The 22,233-nt window shown below is 24.5% G+C and overlaps 1 protein-coding gene across 6 annotated transcripts; it reads right to left on the bottom strand.

Annotated features, from left to right (window-relative positions):
* Positions 1-1,304: 1,304 nt before the first annotated feature.
* On the bottom strand, positions 1,305-16,455 carry Ku80 (X-ray repair cross-complementing protein 5 Ku80). 6 transcript variants are annotated; one of them, XM_089215674.1, is made up of 16 exons: positions 16,311-16,455; positions 15,963-16,132; positions 12,588-12,716; positions 12,250-12,482; positions 10,869-10,991; positions 9,191-9,254; positions 8,368-8,502; positions 8,074-8,257; positions 7,868-7,998; positions 5,762-5,899; positions 5,368-5,507; positions 5,084-5,305; positions 4,867-5,006; positions 4,459-4,668; positions 2,669-2,799; positions 1,305-1,478 (listed from the first exon to the last, which is right to left on the bottom strand). In XM_089215674.1, exons 2-16 carry the CDS (start codon positions 15,978-15,980, stop codon positions 1,461-1,463), a joined length of 2,016 nt encoding a protein of 671 aa, XP_089071800.1. In that variant the 5' UTR covers positions 15,981-16,132; positions 16,311-16,455; the 3' UTR covers positions 1,305-1,460. The 6 variants fall into 6 exon arrangements, with proteins under 6 accessions (XP_089071800.1, XP_089071803.1, XP_089071802.1 ...); XM_089215677.1 differs by having other exon boundaries at positions 12,588-12,701; XM_089215676.1 differs by having other exon boundaries at positions 15,963-16,004; positions 16,311-16,436.
* Between the last annotated feature and the right edge of the window lie 5,778 nt (positions 16,456-22,233).

The following is a 22,233-nucleotide window of genomic DNA, read 5'->3' as shown; positions in this document are numbered from 1 at the left end:
TATTTATGCCTCCATATGATCATCAGAAAAAATGTTGGTATTTATGTATTTATTTTATTTATATTATTTACTATTTGATCTTGTTTATATATTCTAAAATTTTCTATATGACTTATTTCAACATTAATTAAAAAAATACGATTTTACCAAGCTTATAACATTACTGTAATTTGTGATGTTTCATAAGGAACATTAATCGCCTTTTAGTATTTTTTGCCTAACCTAAAAGAGATTATTGTCCTATGAAATTTCATACCATATCAAAAATATAATCTGAATAACGTGTGAGTACATCGACGACATATAAAATTATGAAATGGTTTTTATCAAACTGTTTTCAGAGTTTTTTAATGAAAATGTATCAAAAAATATATAAAGGTTGATTTTAACTTCAGTATTTTAAGCAATTAAAATTAATTTTTTTGATTCATATAACGTTTAGTACCATAATACAATAATTTGTTTTGAATGTATCTCAAGTTACAAAATAAATATATTTATTTATTTATATTCTCTTAAATTTAGCAAAATGACTTATTTTAACATTAATTAGATATTATGTGTTTTTTAAACTATATAATTGCAGTTATTTAATTCTTTTAATACATTATAATTTATCTTTGTGATCTACTTAAAATCATCAATAAGTTGTCTCTCATTTTTATCAATATATATGTTTAAGATTATTATTTATGACAGATTGAATCTTAATTAAATAGTTACATGTTGTGTACATTGACGACACATTTTATGTTTTTTTTATTTGTTTGTGTGTTAGTTGTTGAGTTATGACTCTAAATTAAAATCTCTTGAAGGTGTTTTGTGGTACAATATAATAATATAGATTTCGTATTAATTGCATACTAGACGATTTCAATTATAACATATCTTTTATTTTGTTTCTGTTTTGATGTCAGTGTAATTGTTTTAGTTGGTTAAAAATCATATGAATGAACCTTTCCTCAAAGGTTGTTATAGTTGCAGTTGAAAATTTTCAAGTTACACTTTCATTATTATTTAAAACTTTTTAGCAACACATATTATCAAAGTTAAATGTGGCGTTTATTAATCTAGTTAAAATTCATGTTGTAAAATATTTCATAAATAGTTTTAACTGTATACATTAATAATATGATTATATAATTAATGTATTGCAATTGTTTTATTTGGAAATAATCTTTTTTTTTTATATATAGTTATAATGAAAGTGTGTTTTTTTGTACATTACAACTAAATAATTTTGAATTTATTTACATATACACATTTGGTAGTAAATATAATATTGACAAATAGTTACAACATGCTTTTGATTTTTATATGTAATTGTATTTAAATTTTTCATTTTTAAATTTCATGTTTTTCAATAAATGACAAAGATTATATAACATAATTTATATTTAATTAAGAGTAAGATGGTTCAATGATTTGTTATTTACTTCTAAAATTATACTTGTGTTCATTCACAAAAATTCTTTCAGCTGAAACAAAAGAAAATCAGACTTAATTAATATAAGCATTTGCATTACATTTTATGACCCCTCCCCTGGTTGTAAATGACTGTACCAAACTCTCATCAGGGTGAAAATGATGTTGATAACAAATGATTTTTCTGTCTATAGTTGAGTAATACACAGGAGAGAAGGATGGGTTTGGTTTTTAATATGTTCAATAACATGGTCTTTAGTATGGTATACACAGTTTTTAAATAATATACAATATTAAGCTCAAAAATTAGTTTAATAACACCAAAATAAATTATTTTTAATTATTCTAACAGATTTGTAAGAAATACATTTTTCTTCAATATATATACATATATATATATGTGTGTGTTATTGGCAATGTGAACCACAATATTAGCAACTAATATTATTGACCAAATAAACAATAATTAATTATATTCATATATCATATTAATATTACTATTACAAATATTTTGATGAAATAACAAATAAAATATCAAATATTAGCTTTTTATATAGGTTAGTCGAAAATATAAATGATTGCTCATAATATATTTTTGACTGATTTTATCAAGACAGCTATTAATTTTATCATTCCGATATGGCCATATCCGTATAGAAAGTGTATGATTCTTAAATAGGTTACGATAGCAAATAAAAACAAGTTTTTACAGCGTGTTGCAGAAATTTTGTAGTTTATTGTGAAATTTCATTTCATTGAATTTATTATAAATTACTTAAATTGTTTAACAATTATTATTATAATTATAATTGTTTTAAAATATTCATTATATGATAAGATTTAAAAATCTTTTCGTTAAATCATAAGTGAGATAGGGAAGGAGTGAAAAAAAACACATAAAATACACACTGAACCATTCAAGCGATTTCTGTCGCAGTCATACACCCTTTCATTTTTTAGTGGCGTTTAATTTTACGTGACAATTTTTTTCTCCATCCATACCTCAAGAAAGAAGTTTTACTTCAAAAATATCGTAGTTTATTCGGTCAATATTAGTTGGTAAAAAAAAACATAGTAGTTCACATTGTCCGGGCAGTACCACATTGCCCGTAACATATATTAATATATACCCAAAAATTTATATTTTCAATTTGTTAGATTGAATTTATTCAGGATACTGATCTATTTCTAACTAAATTCTCATTTAAACGCTGTATCATAGTTTAAGAATAAATAAACTTACCGGATCATCATCATCAATAATAAATTCTGCAGCAACATCTTCTAATACTTCATGTTTTATAAAGTTTTCAGATAATTCTTGTGAAATATCACTTATTTCTACCTCTTGGTTTGTAATAAGTCCTATTCCACCTTAAATACATATTGATATTTTATTATATGTGTACATTTAATGCATACTTATTAAATTATTACATAAATAAAATATTATACATGTTTGGTTTTAATGATATTATTTTATAGAATGAGGGTAGTATAAGATACATATAAATATAATATTGTATGAATATGTTTTCTTTACTAAAATATTGCTTTCTATTAATATAAATTATGTGCTTTTAAGATATGATAGCTTTACTTTGTCTTGAAAAGAACAATTACTTTTATCACTTTTGTGCATCGTGAATGATATGATTGATATATCGAGTACCATATGAGCACACTAACACCAGGTCGTTTGTGGTAGATTTCCAAGTTCTAACGAAAATCTGATGGCTGACTGATTATTTTCTTTTTGACAGGGTGTAGTACAGTAATCCCTCGTTGTCCGCGGGGGTTACCTTCCAGCAAGGTTATGGGGATATCAAAACTGTGGATAACTAGACCATAAACTAATGTAAAAAGGGAGGCTAGGTTTTATTTACATTGTATTAAATTTTAAAAATCACAATAAGGTTAATATTTTTTACAATTATGTATTTGATTAATCATTATTTTTACTATACCTGATTTAATAAGTAATTAATTTATTATCTATCATACAAACATTATTAATGATGAAAAAACCAATGAACAAATTAACGATATAAAAAAATAAAATAAGTCATTACGTAATGCTTATTTGTGCATAAAGTACATATAAACATAGTTTTATAGTTATACCTAATGATATAACAACAATTATTTACAGTTTTCTAAAATAAATTATCTACAGAGTTCATATAATAACGATAAAATGTTATCGCCGACTCAATCATGGATAATGAGGGATTACTGTACTATAGTTTCTAATTAAAGATTGAAAAATGGCTTCACCCTAAGTATTTATATATTTATAATATACACCGAAAAAAAAAATATTTTGATTTAATTAGCCAAAAAACTTGACTTGTTAATTTACCAACCACGGAATAAAATTATTGAAATCTTTTACATATTAATGAATTTCATACAACACTATATACACATATTTAAATACTGATAAGAATAATCTTTCGAGACTAAATACTTGGTAATTAATATACAATATAAATTCAGAATTCAAATGAAAAGTATTGTTAACAATTTAGCCAAGTAAAAATTATTTCACAAAAGCAATAAAAAATATTTATAATCTTAAAAGTTGATGTCACTATACTTAAATAAAAGACATTTATCTAAGTAAAAAGAACATTTTTACTGGGGCCAAAATATAATTTGTTACCCTACTTATGATCTAAAAACAATCATCATAAGAAATATTTTTATGCTGAAAGGCGCAATTAAAATTGACAAAAGTGATAATTATTCCATATACTTTTTTCAATAAATAATAATTATGATCATATTAAGTAACATACAACTTACAAGTGTACAATATTGGAATTTATACGGTTGATAGTGTAAATATATTCTTAATATGTCAAGCTCTTTTTTACCAACCTGTTTTGGAACTAAATTTAAAATGTATTAAATCCTCTTTGCTGAATTAAATACACCAGAGAAAAATCAAGATATTCAAAATGAATCTTTAATTAGTTAATAGGTATATCACAAATCTATAATAATATTTAATTTATTAGGAACACTTACTATCAATAAATTGTGACCACATTTCTTCTTTGCCAGATAAAAGAATTGAATCTTTTACAAGATACATAAAATTATTATAAGACTTAACATCATTATTGTGTATAAAAAAGTCTCTTAAGACTTTCAAATTTGATGCTGGTTTCTCTAAATCATCCATACTCGTACTAGATTCTATAAGGTCTAGAGTTATGTTTTTCATCTTTCCACAAACTAAAATAATAATTATAATACTCATTATAAAAATTGAAATAGTGATTGTAAAAAATGTTAACAATTTAACAGATACCATGGATTATTTAAATAAAACAAGTTATTTGACAAACTGCATTTGATCTTTATAACTATAGAGAATCACTCAATATAACAAATAAAATATATAACTACATCTAAAACCAAATTTGGGAATACCTATTGCAGAATTAAATCCATTTTCTAAAAGCTTGTTAAAATCTTCAATTGGGCTAAATGCTGTAATCACACATTGTTTTGAAATGTCTACTTCTTCATCACAATCTAACTGTAAAATATTATCATCCTCAATTGGATATCTATAATACAAGAAAAATTAATATATTATTTTAATTTTGTATTCATATAATTCTCAGAATTGATATTATACACATACTTTTCATTAATTTCTTGTTGAAGTGAAAACAGTTTTATAATTTCATCTATAGGTTTCTTAGCCTTTTCCATAATTCTTTTAGGGGGGTTAAGTAAGATCTGAATATGCTCTGGAATTGTTTTGAGTAATATTTTATCTGGATTAAGAGCTTTTTGAGCAATACAATCATACACATATTGTAATTCAGGGTCATGTGTATTTTCAGGCATGAACAATCCATTTCTTAAATATCATCAATAAGTTCAATTAACTAATTAACTATAATTAAAAATTATTAAATTTACCCATCTTTATCTAAGTCCATTGCATTTATAAGGTTACAAACAGCGTTTTTTTCTTCATAATTTGGCTTAAATAATTTTAACGATGGAAGAGCAAACAAGTGCTCATCTTCAGCATATGGTAGATTAACACATACAAAATACTAAAACAATTATGTGCATCATTAAAAAAAAAATAATACAGACAAGCATTGAGTATGTATATATATATCATACAAATAAATAAATATTTATATAAATTATATACATATATAGAACAGTTAATGTAAATATCAATGCAAAATACATAATTAATTATGATGCAATAACTAATATTTTATAATGCTAAACAAACAAACAATTAATTATGATATAATAAGAATAACTATAATTTAATTTCACATCAAAATATACATACATTTTCATTATCTTCTATTTGAGGAAACATCGCACTTATGGTCGGCAAACAATCATTTGAATAAACTTTTCTAATAATCATTAATTCTTCCCTTTTGACCATACCTTTGAAAATAGCATCGAATGCAACAATATCTTCCTACAATGAGTAAAATACATAATAAATATTTTAAATAATTTATTATAGTAAATTTGTAAATAATTAAGTTATATATAATATTAATTGGTAAACATCAAAACTATGATGAAAATGATAATTATTCATGTTTTTTTTCTAATTTTAAATGATCCTTCTTTTTGAAAACTATATATTATTCACTAACAATATATTTATATAAGAGTTATAATTTTTTCCTATTTTGGTACTTATATCAAGTAATGTATTCAAAATGAAGAGAAATTAAATAATTTTTTTCAAACTCTATGCATTATTTTAAAATAAGAAAATTACATTTAAATATTAATATCCATGATTTTTACTTGTGTCAGTAGTGTTTTCAAAGTATACACCGTTACTTATTTACCATTTGATTAATTAGTGTACCTACTCTGTAAAGCAATCTTTATATTTTAAGTCATATGATATATGGCATATTTTAAAATACAACTGAAATTTATCATTGAATATAAAATTAAAATTAAAAATATCCAGTTTGATTCACGATAAATTAAGTTACAACAAAAACCCATTAATAATAATAATAAAATTATTTGTTTGAACAAATTTTCAAAAAGTACTCCGCACTTCAAATTGTGCTCGAAAAATGACCATTAATATAAAAAATGACCTAAAAGTTTGTAAAATTATGTAAAAACCAAAAATGATAAAAACGCCTGAAAATGAAAAAAATAAAATAGTTTATAACTCTGAATCAAAGGTACATAAAACAAATTGTTAACTAAGATAGCTTTTAGATTATGTTGGTTAAACGCATAAATGAATAAAAATATTAGTCATAGTTGATCATCGTTCAAAACAGTGATTATTGTGGTTTTTTAAGATAAAATGTTCAAGTTACTACCACCACAGATTAATAAGAATTGCCAATAGATTGCAAATGTTATCAAATTAAATGTGAAATCTGACTTGTGAAATAGTTGTTAATATTTAAGAGGTAAAATAAATATAGTATAAGGTTGTTCAACAAAAAACAATATTTTTGTAAGGTTTACACATGATTTATAAATGTATTACTGAATATAAGAGCTTTGCAGAAGTTATTCAAGCGAGCGGCTTTTTGAAAGGTTGAATCTTATTAGTTTTGTGCTTATAAAATCACAAACATTCAACTTAATTTCAACTTTATCTTATACAGAGTGATTTTTCTATCATGAACCACTCATTATTTCAAAAAGTATCAATGTTTTTGAAAATATTTTTTTACAAAGTTTCATGTTGTTAAAAAACGTTTTTATTAAAAAATTATGTGTTTTAATATTTTTTATCCTTATAATTTTTTAAGTTTTTTACTTTTTTGAAAGACAACCTAGAGTTTTAATTTCATGTTCCAAAGCAGAATATTTTTCTAAGTATTTTGATACATAAAAATCGAATTTTGGACGAGTAGTTTATGAGTTATAAGTATTTAAAGTTTAGATTGGCAGAGTGAAGTGGTACGGGATTACCCCTCAAAATGTTTGTCCACTACTCCGCTTGTCAAAACTTAAAATACTTATAACTCATAAACTACTCGTCCAAAATTCGATTTTTACTTATCAAGATACTTAGAAAAATATTCTGCTTTGGAATATGAAATTAAACTCTAGGTTGTCATTCAAAAAAGTAAAAACTTAAAAAATTATAAGGATAAAAAATATTAAAAAACATAATTTTTTAATAAAAACGTTGTTTTTTTAACAACATGAAACTTTGAAAAAAATATTTTCAAAAATATTGATACTTTTTGAAATAATGAGTGGTTCATGATAAAAAAATCACCCTGTATTCAAAAATGAGCATATTTGCTCTAGAGTTTTTATAACAAAACACTATTATTTAGAATGTATACAATAAATACTCTATGTTATTTTCTTACAACAATCCTCCATTAAAAATTATATTATTATAATTAAAAAGTAAATAATAACCAACAATATTTCAATTTACTTTGTGCGGCTTAAAAATATATGCTCCTCCATCTATTAAAAAAGATCTTTGTATATTTTTAGCTTTTGTAAATCCTAATACTTGTAAGCACCTTGGACCAGATTTATAACTATACGCTTGAACATCTAAATCTATAAAAAAAATTATAAGTTTAAATATATAACTAAAAATTGACTGTAAATTTATCGTGTTTGTGATGTACTTACCAGAGACTGGTATAATTGAATCACCAAAGCTAAATCCATTTATTATATTCTCACGATCAACTTCTATTCGTTCACCATTTTCGATATAAGAATATGAAGTATGCTTATTCATTGCTGTAATTGAATCTGGTGTATCATAGTTCCTACATAATAACCACTTAAAGCTTTTAGTAGTTTCATCTATCTGTTATATTTAAAAATTTAAATAATTATGTTATTTAAGTAAATTGCCGTTTAAGATAATATAAATTAATAAAATTAAATATGTTTACACATAAATTAATTAATAAATACCTTTTTAAAGCCGCTAACATTTATGCTAAAAACATTTCCAAAGCTCAAAGGAACATTCCAAGCTCTTGGAGTAACTTCTTTTTGTTTATAATGACTAATTTCAGGTAGTACTGAATCAAAATTAACAGTAATTGCCTGTGAATAATTACAAACATGGTTAGAATTTTTTCTTGTTAATCTGATTATAATATCAACATTTAAATGAGTAACTAAGAAAAGTCATCACAATTTTTAATTGTATAGATATTTTCTGGGCTTAAATAAAACCAAGGCAATTTTATATACATTATGTATCACAGATAAATCACATTTATGTATACAAATTTTATATGTTGATACATATCTAGTTCTTTTAGCTTATACAGTAAAATGAATAATAAATCAGTGGCGCAACGAACTTAATTTATATGTGAGACAACAAACAATTATTTGACCAACCCGTCCACACATTTATTGATGAAATACTCCAGTTGTTGACTCCATATTGCATTTTTAATATTAAGTAATTCAAGACAATATAAAGCCATATGCCACAAAATGTGTTATAATAAATAAATAAATAACAATGTTTAATAATGTAGTTTTGAATACCTAAATCATAAGTAATATGTATCTACTTGTAACAACTATAGCAATATTGTAATGAATGATACATATTAGTCAATAGCAAACAAATTAGCAAATCATGGTATATCAGACATTCAGTTATTTTCTGAATCATAATCAAGACCAATAAGATATATATTTTATATACATGAATTTAAAGAATAATTATATGATGTGTAAAACACAATTTGCACATAACATAATATTATTGTAATACCTTAGTTATTTTGATAAAATTTTTTAATACAGGATTGAGTAAAAAATCTTCGCAGTCTTTACCTCTGAAATCATAAAATTTATTTTAAACTGTATATTATAATACACCACAGTGGCGGCGTGAACATTGTTCGTTCATGAGACCAAAACAGTTTTAGGGACCACCCACCCCAGAAAATTTTTGGATAAAATAATTTTGTTTTTGTTTACTGTAATTAACTTAATAAATTAGCGACCTTAATTAGAGAGGAAAGAAATATGAATTATTATTGAAGCTTTTATTGTTTTGCGTCTCCTTACTTGCTACTCCAGAATAATCAGTGGTAGCTACAGCCTACAGCATTGATTAAATATACTTAATATAGTATATTAAATCAATGGATTCAGTATCTCTATACTGTCTAGTTATACGGAATTCTAAAATAAACAAGTTGTTATCGTAGATATAGATAAGCAGCCAAGAAGATTTAGAATAGACTCGGTATAAATATTGACAGCGTACCTTGCTTACTTACTATATAGTTATTACCCATCTATTAATATGTTTAATTATAAATTGTTACTTTATATTTGTTTTTACGAGTACATTTATAATAATGTTAATATTATAATCGTACGTCCGTCCGTAGGTATAATGTGTAGCAACACGATATCAACCTACGACCACCCACCCACCCACCTAAAAAGTCATGAGACCCGAGTCTCATAGAACCCTTGTCACGCCGCCACTGATACACCATGTATTCATAGTACCTGTATGTTATCAGAGGCAATATTATAAATTATAAATAATTGTCGATTCATATTAGGAATCTAAAAAGTGCATCGTTGGATTTTATTGGAGTACAAGAAAAAAAATAAATATTATTTGATTACAAAAACTTGTATAAAAAAGCTATTTACAAATTTTAAACAACATAATCAACAATGATATTCATAAATTAGTCAAAATATTTAGAAAAATTTGTTTTGTATAGAAACTAATAATTATGTAATACCAAAATGTTTTGTGGCATTACAATTAATATTTGTAGAATTATGACTTAATAACTAAAATAGTAAGTGAAAAAAATTTTGTTTTTCTTTTAAATTTTATCAAAAAATTAAAAATACTGAGAATAAATATTTTTAATATTTTTTTTTAGGAAACTGTGAAACACACTTATAAAATAGCTTATATTACGTTTTTAAGCCTTTTAGATAGTTAAATGCATAATGCTATGAATTTTAAGCAACAAAATAATCAAAATTTTTGTCATTTTTAAGAATAACTACTAACAGTTATAAAAAAATATGATTCTTTTATTTATAAAAAGAATGTCTTCATATAATATGTCATATAGAATAAAAATCAAACTTTAAATGTTAAACAGCTCAATAAGAGTCAACATGTTTACCAAGTTTTGAAAATTAAAATATATAAATCTCTGTTATTCATTACTAAATTACATTTAAAAAAATTTTAAAAATATTGTTAAAATACTCCCAATTTTTTTAAAAGTACAAACCAATTGTCTGCCAGAAAACAATTAGAATATGAAGATTGATACACTTTTTAACTCTAATAGTTTAATAGAAAAAAAAAATGTTGTATTTGTTGAAAATAATAATAAAATAAAAATAAAAAAGGCGGAATTTATAAAATAATAATAATTATTTCATGTTTAAAATCAACTTACATTATGGTTAAATTAATATATTGTGTTTTTATACAGCTTGCAATTATATCAATTTTATCAAATGAGATATCAGTTGCAAGATTTGAAAACATAACAATCTGAAGGTCTTGGAATATTTTGTCTCTAGAAAATTAAAAACTATTATGTAATATTAACATTTTAACAATTAGAATAATAAGTAGATAAATAATAAATTAAAAAATAAAATAATTCAAATTTTTTACTTTGTAGCTCGAAAATAAACTAAGTATTGTAGAATTTGTTATATTGTAGGGGTATATAGGTTGTTATTGTTTTTAAGTACAGTAAAACCTTATCAAGCCAGTTTAGAGTAGTTTGTACTGCAGACTAAAATAAAATGAAAACAAGTTCTACAAAATATCCCAAAAAATGTAATTGGGATTATTTCTTTATCAGAAGATAATAGTAAAATGTTGGACCAAATTCTATGTAGCATTATATCTTATTACATATTATAATACACATTTTTAAGTATATAATGTTTATGTTTTTTTGTTATTTTATTTAATTAGAGTAACCTAAGAACTCAATTCATCAGGATTAATAAGGTTTCATTAGATATTAAAAAAAATATATATAAACAATATCCTGAAATTAATTATGCAGTTATGTTTTAATTTAATTTAAAGCTAAAGTCAAGTAAATATTGAAACTTTAAAATTAATTCCACAATGACTCATTATTGTAGAGATGTTATGAACCATAATATTTATGGCCGAACCAAACTTTTTTTAAATTAACGAACCCGAACAGATCTGAACTTATACACTTGTAATTGAACCAAACCAAACTCATCAAATATTTTATCGAACCGAAAACGAACATTTAAAATGTATTAAAATTTAATATTTATTTTTTGTTTCTTTAGTTCAATTATTGAACCAAACTATTAGGTATTTGGTTAGGTTTTACACCCAGAGTATGGTTTGGTTTGAAAATCAAACAGTTTGTAACATCTCTACAACATTATAAAAATTGCAGTTCTAGGTAATGAGAATATTTTTGTTTTGTTTGTTGAAACAAATAAAATGTATTTATTCCTTAATTTATTTGTTACAGAATAAAAGAAATAAGAATTTTATAATTTAATATTGATAGAAAATTAGTTGAATGGGAATCAATTCAAAAACCCCAATTTCATATTTTTTTACTTGATACTTATTATTAATTTATATTTCAAGTCAATGTAAAATTTATAATTATATATTGATATAATTGTAGTTGAGTCTTGATGACACAAATTGCAAGGAAAATAAAAATACATTTTTTCAAGTTATACACATTAAACAGATTTTAAAAACACTTCAAGAGGCAATAAAACAATTTGAGTTATTGAGACTCGACTGTATATTATACATACTCAGTTTCCTTTTTCAACATATCTGCAGCAAGAACAAGAGTACTAAGCCAATCTGAACATGTTATATCTGAAGGAGATAAACTATTAATATGTTTAATCAAATCCCAAGTCGCTACACCTAAGCTTGTAACAATTTCTATATTATTATAACATCCTTGTGATGCTAGATAGTTATTTGTTTGAGATGATCCAAACAATATTAATGCCAAATAATCTTTACTTTCAGCAAATATCTAAAACATAATAGGTAATATTTACATAACAATAAATATAATATAATACATTATATATTATGATTTATACTAAAAAAATTAATAATAATACATGTAATAAATTACTTTTCTCTTTAAAATCATAGAAGCACAAAATTTAGCTTTTTCAAAATATGTTTTTCCATCTGAATCTTGCTGTAATGAATTTCTTCCAACATCAATCACGAGTATTATTGCTTCCTTGAATTCAAAATACTATTAATATAAATAAATAATAACAATAAAATACAAAAACACATATTATATGTATACATAATAATCGGGGCTAGTAACTTTATGTTCAAAAAAACAATGAATATGTACATTAAACATGCATATGCACTAAAAAAATCCAATATGTAATTTTTTTTTTTTTTTTTACAAAATATGTATTTATATGGGAATAAACTCGAAAAAACATAATTATTCAAAACATTTTTATTTTTGTATTTACATTATTTTGTTAGTAGACTTTGCACCATTATTTCCTAGAATCTTAGAGATTGTTTAAATGTATCAAAAACAACAAAAATATGAAATCATGTTATAGGTATAAGTCATAGACACTTGAAAAATTTTACCAGTTATTTAGATTGGCATTTTCTTTACATGATTTAATTTTCAAAATATTTTGACTTTTTTTGAGGTATTTATAGAAAACTAAAATATTCAATTTTTCTAAAAATTTTTTTTGAAGTGTCGATAAAATTTTTATGGCCCTATCAAAATACTTGAAAATTTAAATACAAAGTTCCTCATAAGTTATTCTTATAGTGATTAAAAAATTATAAAAATACATAGACACGATTTTTTTTTATTAGCATTTGAAGTTTAAATGTGTTCTCTATATACAGTTTAATTTTCAAAAATTTTTGACTTTTTTTTGAGTTATTTATAGACCACTGAAATTTACGCTTTTTTTTGAAGTGTCGGTAAAAAAATGTTGGACGACCAAAAAAACTTGAAAATTTAATACAAGGTTCCTTATGAGTTTTTCTTATTGTAGCTAAAAAAAATTAAAAATCGTAAGTCACAATTTTTTTTAATAAGCTTTTATAGTTCAAAATTTTACGAAATTGTCGAAAACGCGAAAATTTGCAAGTAATTTTGAAGTTGAAAAATCATAAAATTTTTTGCGTTTATAACTAAGAATTAAAAATACAACAATAAGTTCTCCATAAGTTTTCCTTCAAGTAGCTATAGAGAAAACTCGAAGTATCATTATAGAAAAAATTTTAAGTGCGTTTGAATTTTAAATTTTTACGAAATAGCGTAACGATAACGATTTATCCTGAAACGATTTTAAATATTTGTTATTATTCAAAAAGTATAAGTCCTAGATACTTGAAAATTTTACCAGTTATTAGGATTGGTATTTTCTTTACATGATTAAATTTTCAAAGTATTTTGACTTTTTTTGAGATATTTATAGACGACTGAAATTTTCAATTTGTCTGAAAATTTTTTTTTGAAGTGTCGATAAAATTTTTTTGGCCCTATCAAAATACATGAAAATTTAATACAAAGTTCCTCATAAGTTATTCTTAAAGTGATTAAAAAATTATAAGAATACATAGGCACAATTTTTTTTTATAAGCGTTTATAGTTCAAATTTTTACGAAATCTGTCGAAAATGTGAAAATTTGCAAGTAATTTTGAAGCTGAAAAATCATAAAATTTTTTGTGTTTATAACTAAAGATTAAGAATACATCACTAAGTTTTCCATAAGTTTTACTTCAAGTAGCTATAGAGAAAACTCGAAGCGTCATTATAGGAAAAATTTTAATTGCGTTTGAATTTTAAATTTTTACGAAATCAGGTGGGTATAATATGTATATCTATGATAATATAAGGTATTATGAATTATGATAACTACATGCAATGTTTTTGGAAAAATTGATTAACCATGCCTTATTCAAAATGTGTCTTAATTGAAAAATAATATATTTGTTTCAAAATAGAATATATGACAATATTTAAATATAATTTATTCTAGACTGACAAATCATCTCTGTTCAGAATCGTTTTTCGTATACAATGATACCTATCATTGCATTCAAATCTAACCTACCTTAGTCAGAGGTCCACCCCACCACCTAATGTACAGCAGAGCGACATCCACTTACCCGCTTTTTTTTACATGCATTCAAATTTTAATTTTGACAAAATACGTACAAATCACAAAAATTCGTAAAATATTTTATTCTAGAAATTTATAAAGAATTTTCCTTTTATACCTAAGATTTGAAAATTTAATACAAGGCTCCTTACAAGTTTTTCAATCTTTATCACAAAAAAAATGTCCACCGGAAATTCAAATTAAATTTTTATTAGCATTTGAATTTCAAATATTGACAAAAATTCGTCAAAACCATGAATATTTGTAAATTATTTTGTAGTTCAAAATTCATAATATTGTTTGTATTTATATCTAAGGTTATAAAATTTAACACCAAGTTTTCCATAAGTTTTGCTTCAAATAGCTATACAGAAAATTTGAAGCGTCATTATAGGAAAAATGAAAAATGTTTTGAGCGTTTGAGTTTTAAATTTTTATGAAATCGCGTAATGATAACGATTTATCCTCAAACCAGATACATGTATATCTATGATAATATAAAGTATTATGAATTATGGTAAATACATGATAACTACACTAATTGATTAACCATGGCTTATGCAAAATAGCAAAATGCGTCTTAATTGAAAAATAAAATATTTGTTTCAAAATAGAATATATGACAATATTTAAATGTAATATATCCTAGACTGACAAATCATCTCCGTTCAGAATCGTTTTTCGTATACAATGATACCTATCATTGCATTCAAATTTAATCCCATCCATTACAGTAACCTACTGTACAGCAGAGCGACATCCAAGACTTACCCGCTTTTTTATCATAATATTTTTATTTTAAAATACTAATAACTCGCTTTTAGATTAAAATATGATAAAAAGCCTAAGAGATTGACTAGCTAATAATCTTTCATTTATATTTTTAAAAAGGCCAATTTACTCTAAATTTTAAACAGAGCTAAACTTTATCTGATGAGCATGAAATTTAGTAAGTTATGTAGTTGTAAGACGGAGAAAATGTGAGCAAAAAATTAAGTGCTCTTAATAGTCTAAAATCTATAATAAAAATAAAAATAAAATAATAGTGATCTGACATATTGTGTTATTTTAGTCGCTATAATTGAAGTATTGTGTAGTTATAGTATGTTTATTACTATAATTTAGGTATTTAAAAAAATTTTAATTCCATTTGACATAATATATAGTACTTATATAACTATAGTAATATAAGTAAATATGCTATGTAGGTATATAAAGCCATTGAATCTATGCACTAAAGTCAGGTTGTCAATATATTATAAAACTACTAAATATTAATATTAATATTAATATTAATATTTACTTATTTATCAATAAGTAATGAATAAATATAAGTACCTACCTTTTTATTAGCTGCCATCAGAAAAGTATTGGACCTCGATAACTGTAATATTAATAGTGTAATATAACACTGGATATTAGTTATAAACTGTTACAAGTGCACAAGTTGAGTAAAACATATATTGTAATTGCGTCAATAAACAATCTACTTTAGTGCTTTCTCGGTTTCTCCTGAAATATGAATACGCTTTAAATGTGGTTTAAGCACGATTAAATAATTGAGACATTGAGTTTATGGCAGACAGCAGTACGATCATAGAAAACTATAAAAATGCGTATCGCACTTTAACCGTTGCCGGTCTAGCAGTCCGATGACTAAAATATCGATTGGCAAAATGCAAACACTGACCTTAAAATTGGTTCAGACAGTGAGCGGGCTGCGAAACAGTTAAACAAAATTATAAGAATTACAAACATTCAAAACACGAGTGTCTATGAACGATAGAAAAATTAGTTATTTTATCATGCGTCTCAGGCATACTGTCATACTTATCATATCATATACTATAATAATGATATAAGATCTTGCGATGGTACCTCTTGGCTCTTATCAGTATCACACAAGCGGCTATAGAGGCAGCTAATTTACGACGTGCTTATTACATAGAAACAACCTATATTATTATCAGTACTTTCCTTATCTATACGCTATCACGATTCCCACCGGCGAAATTTTAAAACATGCTACGCCAGATCATTTAACCAATGGGCAATGATCTATTCTGCTGCGTGTGGACTTATGTCTACAAATAATATATTATTTAAGCCATTTAAGGTAAAGGTATATCTTAAATCGAACTTATTGTTTATTGAACCAGTGGTGTACATACGGGGGAGAGGTCGGGTACAAACCCTTTCTTTGTACAATATTCTTATATTTACTGAAACATGGCTAAACGATAACATTCACTCATCAGAATTAGGTCTATATGATTATATAATATACAGATGCGATAGAAATGAAAAAAACAAGTTCCTTATCTAGAGGCGGCGGTGTCTTAATTGCAATTCACAAGTATCTTCCTTCCTACTTGTAACAACTATAGCAATATTGTAATGAATGATACATATTAGTCAATAGCAAACAAATTAGCAAATCATGGTATATCAGACATTCAGTTATTTTCTGAATCATAATCAAGACCAATAAGATATATATTTTATATACATGAATTTAAAGAATAATTATATGATGTGTAAAACACAATTTGCACATAACATAATATTATTGTAATACCTTAGTTATTTTGATAAAATTTTTTAATACAGGATTGAGTAAAAAATCTTCGCAGTCTTTACCTCTGAAATCATAAAATTTATTTTAAACTGTATATTATAATACACCACAGTGGCGGCGTGAACATTGTTCGTTCATGAGACCAAAACAGTTTTAGGGACCACCCACCCCAGAAAATTTTTGGATAAAATAATTTTGTTTTTGTTTACTGTAATTAACTTAATAAATTAGCGACCTTAATTAGAGAGGAAAGAAATATGAATTATTATTGAAGCTTTTATTGTTTTGCGTCTCCTTACTTGCTACTCCAGAATAATCAGTGGTAGCTACAGCCTACAGCATTGATTAAATATACTTAATATAGTATATTAAATCAGTGGATTCAGTATCTCTATACTGTCTAGTTATACGGAATTCTAAAATAAACAAGTTGTTATCGTAGATATAGATAAGCAGCCAAGAAGATTTAGAATAGACTCGGTATAAATATTGACAGCGTACCTTGCTTACTTACTATATAGTTATTACCCATCTATTAATATGTTTAATTATAAATTGTTACTTTATATTTGTTTTTACGAGTACATTTATAATAATGTTAATATTATAATCGTACGTCCGTCCGTAGGTATAATGTGTAGCAACACGATATCAACCTACGACCACCCACCCACCCACCTAAAAAGTCATGAGACCCGAGTCTCATAGAACCCTTGTCACGCCGCCACTGATACACCATGTATTCATAGTACCTGTATGTTATCAGAGGCAATATTATAAATTATAAATAATTGTCGATTCATATTAGGAATCTAAAAAGTGCATCGTTGGATTTTATTGGAGTACAAGAAAAAAAATAAATATTATTTGATTACAAAAACTTGTATAAAAAAGCTATTTACAAATTTTAAACAACATAATCAACAATGATATTCATAAATTAGTCAAAATATTTAGAAAAATTTGTTTTGTATAGAAACTAATAATTATGTAATACCAAAATGTTTTGTGGCATTACAATTAATATTTGTAGAATTATGACTTAATAACTAAAATAGTAAGTGAAAAAAATTTTGTTTTTCTTTTAAATTTTATCAAAAAATTAAAAATACTGAGAATGAATATTTTTGATATTTTTTTTAGGAAACTGTGAAACACACTTATAAAATAGCTTATATTACGTTTTTAAGCCTTTTAGATAGTTAAATGCATAATGCTATGAATTTTAAGCAACAAAATAATCAAAATTTTTGTCATTTTTAAGAATAACTACTAACAGTTATAAAAAAATATGATTCTTTTATTTATAAAAAGAATGTCTTCATATAATATGTCATATAGAATAAAAATCAAACTTTAAATGTTAAACAGCTCAATAAGAGTCAACATGTTTACCAAGTTTTGAAAATTAAAATATATAAATCTCTGTTATTCATTACTAAATTACATTAAAAAAAATTTTAAAAATATTGTTAAAATACTCCCAATTTTTTTAAAAGTACAAACCAATTGTCTGCCAGAAAACAATTAGAATATGAAGATTGATACACTTTTTAACTCTAATAGTTTAATAGAAAAAAAAAATGTTGTATTTGTTGAAAATAATAATAAAATAAAAATAAAAAAGGCGGAATTTATAAAATAATAATAATTATTTCATGTTTAAAATCAACTTACATTATGGTTAAATTAATATATTGTGTTTTTATACAGCTTGCAATTATATCAATTTTATCAAATGAGATATCAGTTGCAAGATTTGAAAACATAACAATCTGAAGGTCTTGGAATATTTTGTCTCTAGAAAATTAAAAACTATTATGTAATATTAACATTTTAACAATTAGAATAATAAGTAGATAAATAATAAATTATCACTATAACTTATCACCACTACTCTTTTTACTTTTTATTAATGATATTACCATGAATTAAAACATTCTAAATTTCTATTACTTGCAGACGATCTCAAATTATTTAATACAATTCGCTGTCAGAATGATATTATACTGCTTCAAAATGATTTAAATTCATTTCAAAAATGGTGTGATGTAAATGGTATGTCTCTAAATATAGAAAAATGTGCAACTATTTTTTTTTCCTTAAAAAAAGAACCAATCACCTCTGATTATAAATTAAAAAATATTAAAATCTCACGAGTTAATGAAATTAATGATCTTGGAGTTACGTTTGACTCAAAACTTAATTTCAAACTACATACTAATAATATTATTAAAAAATCATCCAAACTAGGATTTATCAAGCGCACTTGTAAAGACTTCCACGATGCTCATGCTCTTAAATTGCTATATTTCTCATTAATACGCTCTCAACTGGAATATGCAAATTTGATTTGGCATACTAACTCTATAACCCAAAATAAAGACCTCTCTCAAATTCAAAATAATTTTTTAAGATTTTTAAGCTTTCAATGTCACATTTATAGAGCTCCTCATTCTGATTATAATATTATAAATAGGCTTATCTCTATATTACCACTTGAAAAAAGATTTACACAACTAAATTTAAAATTCCTTTATAAATTATTACACAATATTATAGTTTGTCCAGAACTTGTCGAACGCTTATGTTTCAAAATAAATCCCCTAAACTCTAGACAAAAACAACTTTTCTATCCACCAAACATTTCATCCAAATATATATGTCATTCTCTCCTTCTAATACTCTAATGGCTATAGGAAACTCCATACATAATATAGATTTATTTCACTGTTCACTTAATGATCTCTCTTCATATATTCATTAATTTTCAACTCTTGTCTTTTTTTTCTATTTATTTTATATTATACATTAATTTATTCAGTTTACACATAACTTGATTTATATTTATGTATTTTTTTTTCTCTCTTATTTTTCCCCAAAGTAGCTACTAATGTAACTTATATATTTTAACTCTTACATATTTATTTAAAATGTAATTGGAATTTATTTCCGTAACAAACAAACAATAAACCACCCCCTTAGGACGTCCGTAAAGTTGGCCCCCCTACTTTGCCCAATCCGATCCAAACTTGTGCCAACATTTTGCAACTTATTTGCAACTATTTGCAACACAAATTTGGAAATTTGCAACTCCGTACTTTCACCGCAATCAACGATTTACTTTTTTTTTGGGGGGGGGGGGCAACTTCACCTAGCCACCTTACTTTGCCCGATCCACTCCGAACCTGTGCCAATATTTTGCAACTTATTTGCAACTATTTGCAACACAATTTCGGAAATTCGCAACTCCATACCTACTTTAACAACTGAATATTTTTGTGACCTGGACTGGCTAGTAAACATTTCCAAAAATAAACACAATTTTTTCAATACCTATTATGTAGTTAAATTTATTATTATAGAAGTTCCTATTGACTTAACTAAGATTTGAATAAGAGTTTTATTTTGAACCATTAATTAATGTTTAAATAAAAACACAGAACATTTATGATAGGTAAGACAACCCATAATAATAATTATTAGTTTTGATATTTTTGAGGAATGAACAATATTTTGTTGGTGTTTTATTGTTGAATCTTACTGATAATTGTTATTTATTTACAACATAAATGTTTTAATTGTAATACATAAATAAAAATATACACATTTGTATTTTATTTATATATATTTATTTTATTATATAATAGGTAATATATTTCAAAAATAGTAAAATTATTAAAAACGTTTACTTTCTAGAAAAATAATAAATAGTAAAAATATTTTGCGAATTCAGAATTTGCGAGTCCACTTTCAGAATCTGCGAGTATGTTCTTATGGCTTTTAACTGTTTTTTAAATTATATTACGGTTTCTAATGTTTATTTTTTAAGTTTTGTTTAGTTTTTTAACGTTATTTCAAATTTTAAATTGGTTACTTCATTTCAATGTTGCTTTAAAATTTCCAAATGGTTGTTGTATTTTTAACCTTTTTTCGCGTTTATCAACGTTTTTTATTTTTAAACTTCTTAACTTTAAAGTTTTATCATTTTTACCTTTTTTAAAACTTTTTTATCCTGTGTTTTAGGACCAGTTTTTTAATGTTATGTTATATTCAAAATTGCTTATTTTATTTTGCGTTTATTAACATTATTTTTTGATTTCTAGGTTTTACCTTTTTTTTACGATTAAAATTTTATTTGTGAATTGAGCTAATACCTTAATACAGATAATTATTTAAATGGTTTTTTCACGTATCTATTTATAGCTCCACATATTTTTGACTAGTTTAGCACTTTTTTTTCATTAGTTTTTTTCAATTTAAAGTGGAATTGTTATAAACAAATATAATTCATTTTTATATTTATAAGTAAGTTAGGTTAATCATTATTCAAATTTGATTAATTTATCAAATATACTGTGTATATGTGAAAACAATGTTGTTAACAAATATTGCACAGTTCACAATAACAAAAAATAGTAGGTGTGTTCAGTGGCGCCCCGACAGGTTAGCAAGGAATGCAACTGCATGTGTTCTCGAGGGGTGTGGGTCTGTACTACTGTAGGTTTTACAGGGAAATTAAAAAAAATTATAACATAAACTATAGTCTACGAGTATACTAATTGATTTCTTTGGATTACAGTGAATAATAAGTGAAAATATTTGTTATAAATAAAAAATTAAGTGGGTGGGTGGCTAACTTTTTTTAACTGCATGTGCTCTTAAAATACCTCTGTGCACCACTGGGTGTGTTGCTGAAATGGTGAGTAAATTTAAATTATTGTCTTTAAATTCAATGTATTATAATTTATGATTTACTGTATGTGATTTTTCAAACTAAATTTCATACATTAGATCTACGTTTAAGCTTGAAATTTAACCACTGTGAAAAAGTATAAGTAAACTATGGATTTGTATTTGTCAAAAATATTCTCAATAATAATTTTAATTCAATTCACTTACGACTTACATCCTACTATCTACCATATTAATATTAACCCACCATATTATTTTTGTTTCTAAGCAGTTGAACACAGAAAAATAATTTATAATCAGTGCTCGACTTGACAAAATTAAAGTAGTGGGACTCTGTTAA

Source organism: Diuraphis noxia, unplaced genomic scaffold (genome assembly GCF_037042655.1).
Source record: "Diuraphis noxia isolate RWA-SAM2 unplaced genomic scaffold, SU_Dnox_SAM2 contig0001, whole genome shotgun sequence".
Lineage (NCBI taxonomy): Eukaryota > Metazoa > Arthropoda > Insecta > Hemiptera > Aphididae > Diuraphis > Diuraphis noxia.
Note: the sequence above shows the minus strand (reverse complement) of the source record. Positions and strands in the feature narration are given on the sequence as shown.

Bases quoted from the DNA above. Each gene is read 5' to 3' on its own strand.
- Ku80 (XM_089215674.1), bottom strand. The intron at 5,306-5,367 runs GTAAATTTAATA...ATGATATTTAAG, and splicing joins ATGGACTTAGATAAAGATGG to AAATGGATTGTTCATGCCTG. The intron at 2,800-4,458 runs GTAAGTGTTCCT...TATGTATTTAAG, and splicing joins GTGGTCACAATTTATTGATA to GTGGAATAGGACTTATTACA.